The following is a 9,113-nucleotide window of genomic DNA, read 5'->3' as shown; positions in this document are numbered from 1 at the left end:
GCTCATGATTTCTTCACTGATGCATATATCTAAGTGTTTTCCTCCTTGTCTGTGCTGTTGCTTGGTTCAGACTGGATAATTTGTGCCAAGTCCATGTCCAAGGGAATCAGCTGGAGCAACTCCACGCAGTTGCTTCCCAATACGAGGCCAAGGTGTTCAGCGAAACCGACAACGTGCAGGATTACCTCAGAACAATAAGCATCAAGATGATGATGATTCACAACAAATGGCAACCCGTTGCGCAGCCCGCTGCTTCTAAGTCCTCCCATCAGCCACACATGGGAGGCCAAATGCGGCCTCTCCATGCAGTTCCGGTTATTCCGGCCGCCGCCGCCGCAGTGCCGCCGCGACCTCAGGCGCAAAACACGCAGATGCAGATCAATCATAAAGCATCACAACAACTCCCAATGGCACCTGTTGCCGTTGCCCAGCTCCAACCTTGTCATCCGACCGCGGCAGCTCAGATTCAGGCTCAGCCCCTGTCCAGGCACAACAACTCCGGCGGCATGCGTACACAGCAGCCGGTTGCTTTCAAACATCAGGCACACATGCCTCTCAGTCTCAATGTAGCAACTCAGATTCAGACTGCAGTGCCGCGAACAGCATCGACAAATCAAGGGCAAAACATGGGGATCAACCCAATGGCACCCACTGTCCAGCTCCCCCCTTGTCATCCAACGACCGTAACCCAGATGCAGATCCAATCCATGGCCAGGCGTAACTCGAGTGGCATGCGTACACAGCCGCCGCACACGATGTTGCCAAGGATGAATCAGCAAGATTTTAGGGTCAACCAGCAATTTGGGCACCATCCAGTCGAAGTGGATTGGAGGGAAGACATGTTTCAGAGGATCACATCTCTCAAACGCGCCCACTTCTCAGAGCTCGTGGAATTTCAGCGAGCACTACGAGCGCGCGCCCCTAAAGAGCAAGCAGATAAACATCAGAAAGTGGTGGATGCCATGGCAAAGATTGGCGATGCGCTGAGCTTCCTACAACTCCAGAAAGGCAACATACCTGAGGCCATGAAGGATCAGTTTGACAAGCACGAGGCATTCATATATGGCATTGTGCGTTGGTGCAGCCTGATTAAATTACGTAACGCAGGGAAGAACGTCGGGCTTCAGTTGCCGTCACCTCAAGTTGTACATATCACAGGTGCAACAGATTGCCAGCAGAAACTTCAAGAGCAACCTGCAGCTGAGACGTTGTCTTCCCAGTCTTCAGAAAACGTTCCGGCAGCTACAAGTCCACCGGTACAGCAGCAAGAGAACAGCCAGCACATGGCAGGCGAAGAAGCGATGGACGACGTGGTGCGCCGTGAAGCTGAAGTACCGGTGGCCACCAATCTGACCGGCGGCAGTACGGCGCCATTGACCGGTGGAAGTGGAACATGTAGCCAGGAAAAACAGCAAGAGCATCATCCAGCACATGAAGGGATTCCACAGCTGAAGCAGAACGCTAATCCTGCTGAGACTCGGCCGGCTCAGCGCTACACCAAACGGTCTTTGTCGCCGGCAGAGCTTCGCAGCCTAGCCCGTGAGATGGGAGTGAACTTGAAGCGGGCCTTCCGCCACATGAGGACACCTTCTGGCAGCATTGACGACGGCGACTGCATGTGGTTTGATGAGCCCAGTAGCGTGGAAAGCTGCAACAAGAGGCGAAAAACGCACGACGGCGCCCTGCAGGACGAGATCACAGCTGCGTACAGCATGCTGGTGGAGACCGAGATCAGGATCACCGATGACGACGACACAAGAGGAGCGGACGGGGCGGTGGTGATCGAGCTCTGCTACATCCCAGTGTCGCTCACACCAGAGCTCAGGGCGGTTGTCGACCCTTCGGAGATGTCGACAAAGCTGCTCGTCCCAGCAGATTACCCACGAAGCTCCCCGGTGCTCCTCGAAGACGACGGCGAACGGAGGAAGGGGATTCCAGCTGGCGTGCTGGACGTGGAGTTCCGACGTGCCCTCGGCCAGCTCCCGGAGCCCAGGTCAATCGAGGGGATAGCCAAGGTGTGGGACGCCTGCGTGAGGAGAGCCGTGGTGCAGTTTGCACATGGCTTCGGCGGAGGGACGTTCAGCACGAGGCATGGCCGGTGGGAGAGCTGCATTGGAGCCGCCTGAAAGTGGAAGCAGCATGTGATGTACTCTGAATGATACTCTCTGATGGGCGCCACAGCCTGCATGTATTTGGCTATCTGCAGATGATAATAAACCATCTAAACTGCATCAAGATTCATGTTGTTGATGTTGTTTGTTTTGTTGCACCGTAATCGCAACTAACACTGGAGTATTTGAATTAATTATTTGATTTTGGTTGGTAGCATAATCCACAAACATGTTCTGATACACAACAAACTTCTAGAAGGAAAATAAACTTTTTTCTAAGCGTGAAAAGACACAATTGAAGTTCGACAGAACCAGGAGAAACGCGATGAGATGTTTGCATATGACATATTTCACAAAAGATATGCAAATTCAAAGAAGAATCTCCTATACTAGATCCACCAAATTCATTTTTTAGTAAGAAGAAATAAAACTGTGTGTCACGCCATTGGACACTTTTTCCCCCACCCGCGCGTCGCTCCGCTTGGGCGACTCGGGAGGCGACATCCCTAGGCCGCCGCCGGGTGCCCCTTCCCCCATCCTCCTCGCCGCCGCCTAAGGCAGCTGTCGGGTTAGCCCGGGGCGCTGCCAAGGATGGCGGCGGCGGGGCCCTCGGTTGCCCTGCCCTGCCGTGAGGAGTCCTGGAACGGAGTGGCGGCTCCTCTGGTGAGGCTTCGTCGGATCTACGGCCTCTAGCGGTGTGGACGACGGATCCGGGGTCCCTGGTCACTTGGGTGGCGGGATCTTGGTGGAGGAGGTGGGCGGCTGGTTGCTGCTTCGGCGGCCGGCGACACAAGATCCGCGGCGTTCCCTTCCCCTGATTGGCGTGTGGGCCCCCCTGGCCGGGTGGTGCCTCTTGTGGTCGCCGGTACCTAGACAGGGGGGGTGGCTTGTGGGGTTGGGGCGGTCCTGGCGAAATCCATGGTCAGCATGGTTGGCCGTGCCGACGGCGACGCCTAGTGGCGTCGGTATGGACTGCCCCACTCCACTTCCCCTTCCTCTAGGCCTCCGGGGCGAAAGCCCTAACTCTGTTGGGCGGCGACGGCGCTCCCAGTGTCGTTCCATTCTTGAAGTCTAGAGGAAGGCGATGGTGGAGACCGGGGAGGCTGGGAGGCAGGCGTGCATGACGGGTACGAGCCAGAGGGCCAGATCCATGGCGACGGCGATGACGACGATGAAGGGGGAGGAGGGTGGCGGCGACGGGGAGCAGAGGAGAGCAGGTGTTGTGTCCTTCCTTCCGACAGGCGTGAACTGGGATTAAAATTAGTAATTTGATCTCACTCAGTTGGTAGGGTTTCACGTTCGGTGGGACGGAGCACGAAGCGTCTGGTCTCTGACTTTCTCCCTGCCCGAATTCTAGCCCAAAAGGCTGAATAAAACACGAAATGTACATATAAAGATTTTTATTTAAAATGTAGGCACAATAAATTAATATAATAACTAGAAAATGATTTACTTAATTAAAGATGTCACTGTTCATGCACTTCGGGCCGGGCTCGGGATTTTTTCTTCGGGCTTTGCTAAGCTTGGCCCGAACCCAACCCGACCCTGCAAATGATGAGGTTTAATCTTGATGTAAGGTATCGTGCCACGTCAATTTTTGTGAGCATTCGGGGCAAACCGAATCACAAGCAAACGTCTCATAATTCACCCCCCTTCACTCGCCGCTCACTTATTCGATACCTCACTTTTACGACGTTCTAAGATACCGCGGGGCGGAGGATCTCGTGCGGGTGTCTGCGTGGGCAGCATACTTAGAGACAACATCGAGGAGCTTGTGTGGGGTGGCTGCGCCGACGATGTTCTCAGTGAATACAACGGCAAGGAGAAGATCCCGGAATGCGGTGCTCTAAAGCGGCCGTGCTTGGGCGGCTCCAAGCGATGCACGAGGAGGACACGACAAAGAGTTTCACGTGCGCATATTGTAGGTATCGGTGCGGGGAGCGCATAACGACATCACTGGTGGAGAGGAGCGGATGGAAGAAGATTTGAGGAGATGCGGTCGATGATGGGAGTGCTGGGAGGAGAAGCTTCTATCGTCGAGGGGCGTTGGTGCGGCTCCGATGATGCATTAGGTTGCCTTTGGGAGGATGTGTATGGGAGAGGCGCTGGTGTGGTGAGCTTGCTATGGCGGCGTGAGAGGAGAGGTGTCCCTGCCATGTCTCTTGATGTAGTTATGTCTAAGGGTGGTGCTTGGTTTACATGGTGGTGACAACGGATTCGCATGGTCGTAGGTGTCGGTGGGCATAACAGCGAATCATCTGGATAGTCTGATCGGATTTGTCCCTCACATATGGTGTGGATAGTCTTTTTTATATTAGTCTTATTATAATATACTCCCTTCGTTCCTAAATATAAAACTTTCTAGGCATTCTACTAGAAGACTACATACGGATGTATATAAACATACTTTAGAGTATAGATTCATTCATTTTGTCTCATATGTAGTCACCTAATGAAATCTATTAAAAGACTTAAATATTTAGGAACGGAGAGAGTAGTTTACATTGTGGTTCTCATAAGGAGTTAGTTTTATTTAATCTGTTTCTCTCGTGGGCTGCACGGCCCATTTAGGCAGGCGATCTAGGAAGACCACACGCCAGCGTTGCTCGCTCACACGCCGCCGCCGGCGTCAAGCTCCGCGTTGCTCCCAATGGATTCGCTGCCGATCCCAGGCGAGCTCGTGGTGGATATCCTTCTCCGCGTCCCCGACGCAGCCGATCTCGTGCGCGCCTCTGCCGCCTGCGTCTCCTTCCGCCGCACCGTCGCCGACCGCTCCTTCCTCCGGCGCTACCGCAGGCTCCACGCCCCGCCCCTCCTCGGCTTCCTGTCTAACGGAGCCTTCCGCCCCGCCGAACCGCCACATTCCTCCGCATCGGCAGCCAACGCCGTTTCGCTCGCCGGCGACTTCTCCTTCTCCTTCCTCCCCGCCCCCGCCCGCGCCCGCGATTGGATCGTGCGGGACATCCGCGACGGCCGCGTCCTCCTCGACAGACCCCGCAGCCACGACCACACCGACTGGACCCGGAGAAACCCAACCATCTGGGAGACCGCGGTGTGCGACCCCTTGCACCGGCGGTACCTTGTGCTCCCCCCATTCCCTCAACACCTAGCAGCTACGGCTGTTGGGAAAAGTGAGGCCTTTTTGATTCCCTCCGACCGCGACGACGACGACGACGAGGAGGAGGAGGCTTCGTTCAGAGTGATGTTGATGGTGCAGGGAGAAGCCAAGCTATTCGGCTTTGTCTTCTCATCCAGCACGGGACAATGGCGAGCTGGTCCATCACAGCCATGGGGTGATCTGTTTTCTGACTTGCTAACGTCGACAGATATTATTCCGCTCTACTTTCGCAGATACGCCCATGGCTGCTTCTACTGGGTGACCATTCCAACCTTTTTTGGCAGAGATGAAATGAAACTGCTGGTGTTCGACACATCAAGGATGGAGTTCTCCATTGCTGAACCTCCACCTGAAGCCAAAAGCTGTAGAAGCTTGGATACTCATATAGCCATGGTGGAGACAGGGGAAGGCAGGCCTGGGATGTTTGTACTTGAATCAAGACCACCTTACATCAGCTTGCATTATACCATGATGATGCAAAACAGTGCTGGGAGTTCCATCCAGTGGCAGAAGGTGAAGACAATCACGCTCTCACCTGGTTTTTCCTACGCGTTAGCAGGTTCAGTGGGGAGGTACTTGCTCCTGCTTAGGAGGGAAGTCTCTCCGCTCAGTCCAAACTGTTTCACGTTGGACATCAAAACATTCCAGCTTGAGAGAATATGTGGTCGTAAGTATGGCCACGCATATAGTAACTTCCCACCATCATTGTTATCGTCACCGACCGTGTCAAGTGGTAAGCGTTCTTGTCTGTCCTAGTCAACCATAGTTATTGGGCAGCTTGTCTGATGCTAGCTTTTCATTATTGTGTTTGGTAATTCTTGTTATACGGCATGGTAGTTGTTACATAATTAATACTATGTGCTTGTGACAAAGTTAGTCGGGCTCAGGAACATCTAAACAATGGTTTATTTGTTTGTCTCTCTACTTGACATTTTAAGGAAATCAGACAAGCTGTTTATTTCTGATAGTGGTTATGACTCGAATAAAGAAAGACCCGAGGCATTGCTACAGTCAATGCATCTTCGTGTATGATATGGGCAAAAGTCAAGGCAGAAGCTAATATATTGTACTCTTTATAGAACGAAGGACTTGATCTTGTATCAGGGAATATACTCATGTATAGTTATATCAGTACCATACAGAAGCCAAATATGAGAAAAGTAAAAAAAGGAGCAATAACACATGAAGGAAATCCACAGGTCCTAACAAGGGTTGTAACCAAAAAATTGTGAATAACCATAATTATAGTTTTCCTTACTACCAGTGTGCTTTAATGGTAAATACTATTTACATGCTTATTTGGATAACAAGAGTGTTGTTAGGAAATGTGCCCCGATAATTCAAAACGGTGCCCAGGCTCATCGACACATGGTGAACAATAAATTTTTAAAAAGGTAAAAAATTGAAATCATCTGAAATTTACGAATCCAAGATGCTCATTTACACAAGGTGCTAGCAAAATCTCAGATTGTTTGGACATTTGAGGAGCTTGTGCCAAAAAAATAGACTCCGGATAGTGTTCTTTTCATTTTTTCTGGGACACCTGAAATTTGCTTTCTTTAGCATGAGCTCTTCAGATGCCCAAACACCTTGAAATCTTGGACGCACCTTGCCCACATGAGCATCTTGGATGCTTAAAAAATTCAGATTTTTTTGAATTGTTCATATGCAGGTGTAGATGATCCTGGGTGCAGAATAGCCGCCCTCAATGAACCCTTACTTTGTAGCCAAGTCAACCGACTCACTCTGAGCAAAACTCATGAAACGTACTCCCTCCGACCTAAATTAATCATGGCAGATTTAGTACAACTTTATACTAAAGTTGTGATAATTAATATGATGGATCGGGGGGAGTAGTAATCGCCTTCGCTACATGATGAACCTGCGAAGGGGTACCTAATTTCCTACCAATGCTATCACATTGAAATTCAGTATATTATACCTATGGGAGTATGGCTAGAATCCTAAAGGTTGATTCTCCAATCTCCATGTATTGCATGTGGTTTCTTTTAGTCCCTAGTACTTTGTGCTCCTTCCCGTGCTTTTTTCGTCAGCAATTTACCATGTGTTGCCCAATGGTATATGGCCTATGCGATTATTTTGCTAGCAAGCTCCTGATTGTATACAATCTCTGTAATGCATATTTTGGGCAGGTGCTCGGGAAGGTGAGGAGATGCTGGAACAGGGTGCGAGGACACTACTAGCTGAAGAGCTGATAGATGGCCCTCACGATGAGAGAACCGATAATGATGTTGGAGATCAGGCTAGTTTATCAAGGATTGCAGATGGTGATGATCGAGGTTGTGCTGCCAGTGGCAAGATATTTTTGTGGGGACTGCTAGTGGGAAGTCTTTTTTTTTTGCGGGGAATGTCAGTGGAAACTTGACCACAGGTTGGTCAGCAATAAGGTAGTTGTAACTTGTTGCCCTGTTTCTCTGTAAGATGGCAATCTAGCATTGACATGGAGCTTCTCTGCTGTGGCTTGATCTGAAAGTGATTGGTGCGTTTGTCAGATAAGGTAGCAAGAGCAGTAACAAACATTTAGTTTCTGTACAATCAGAGTTAGAATGATTTTGTGATCTTGCTGTATGGAACTACTCCGGAATACTTGTATTAGTGTTCCTCAATAACAAGTATTTAGATATGGAGGAAGTAGTCAGGTAAAACAAAATTAAGGGTGTAATGAATATACAGACACGGTCTACCCCTATTCCTTGATATGTACTGATCTACTCCGTGAGCTACAACAAAATTAAGGAGACGACGATAGCAAGGTATGTGATCTGCTGGTAGAGTATGATGTAGAGTGTCGACTAATGGTTGCCTTTGCTTGGTATTTATACTCTGACACTGGAGACATGATTTGTGCAAGATAAAAAAAAAAGCATCAGATGGCCGATAATACATCAAAGTCTAGGAGCATCCAGTGGTTGGGCCATGCTCCTATATATGCAAGTAGCTTATGGACCCATGGTTCCCCTGAGACTAGTAGCTTTAATGTGACTGAAGATAGACCATAGGCATGATCGGGAGGGTGATCATGCCAAACATTTACCAAACATTTACTGGCACTAGATTGTTACATATATGGTGATCTATGGGAATACGATGCATGGGGAATTGACGCAAAGGGAGCATATGCTCAGCCATTCGTGCCATTGGGATTACCACTCACATACCTAGTGTGTGTACGTTTGGCATCGGTAGGCAAGTTGGCAGGCGCAATATTACAATATCACGCTACTCGCTGCAAGAATCTTGTCACGCTGGTAGCCCACTCCAATTCGTAGTTTGAGGCCCATTCCATTGTACAGCTTCTGGCGCAACAAGAACAGTGAGCAGAAGATACGAAGGAGGTAGGCGACAGGGGTGTCTAAGATGACTTAGAATACTTTCCCTTTCTTCCTGGGTTCTTCCTCTCCTCCCAAATACTGTAATCTTGAATTCCATTGAATCCAAGCATAATTGATCCCCAAATCCTATTTGGTGCACTACCTTTAGTTTAGGATTCATTACAATTGTTATCTAGAGCCTTCTGATCCTCAGATCTTATCCTATACACTCCGGAAAGCCCAAAAAATAGCCAGAGGTTCTGTTTCGAGTTTGGTGGCAATGGTGGTGCGATTCAGGTTGGTTCTCTCGTAAAATCCTTGTGTTCTCTCGCTTAGTCGCGCGACGTGTGGAGGTTCCTTGCCCTCTCGTCAAGCTGTGCTGGTGGACGATTTCTTTGCCTGCGGATTTGACAACACGGGAAGGTTTCTGCTGTTTCCTTGCAGCAGAGGTAAAATCCATGTCTCGTGTGTTTTAATTGACGCAATTGGTGGCATGTGGATCAGTTGCAGAAGAACGGCATCTCCCAAGTACTTGCTGATCCCGGCGGCGGT

At 50.0% G+C, this 9,113-nt stretch overlaps 1 protein-coding gene across 1 annotated transcript; it reads left to right on the top strand.

The window, feature by feature from the left end:
* Positions 1-4,700: 4,700 nt before the first annotated feature.
* LOC123404032 lies at positions 4,701-7,954 on the top strand. The gene is made up of 2 exons (XM_045097940.1): positions 4,701-5,962; positions 7,383-7,954. The coding sequence occupies exons 1-2, from the start codon at positions 4,762-4,764 to the stop codon at positions 7,613-7,615; spliced, it is 1,434 nt and encodes a 477-aa protein (XP_044953875.1). The 5' UTR covers positions 4,701-4,761; the 3' UTR covers positions 7,616-7,954.
* Positions 7,955-9,113: the final 1,159 nt, after the last annotated feature.

Source organism: Hordeum vulgare, chromosome 6H, assembly GCF_904849725.1.
Source record: "Hordeum vulgare subsp. vulgare chromosome 6H, MorexV3_pseudomolecules_assembly, whole genome shotgun sequence".
Lineage (NCBI taxonomy): Eukaryota > Viridiplantae > Streptophyta > Magnoliopsida > Poales > Poaceae > Hordeum > Hordeum vulgare.
The sequence above is the reverse complement of the archived record's forward strand: the minus strand, read 5'-3'. Positions and strand labels throughout refer to the sequence as shown.

Coding starts and splice junctions, on each gene's coding strand:
- LOC123404032 (XM_045097940.1), top strand. CDS start 4,762: ATGGATTCGCTGCCGATCCCAGGCGAGCTCGTGGTGGATATCCTTCTC. Junction 5,963..7,382: donor GTCACCGACCGTGTCAAGTG/GTAAGCGTTCTT, acceptor TATTTTGGGCAG/GTGCTCGGGAAGGTGAGGAG.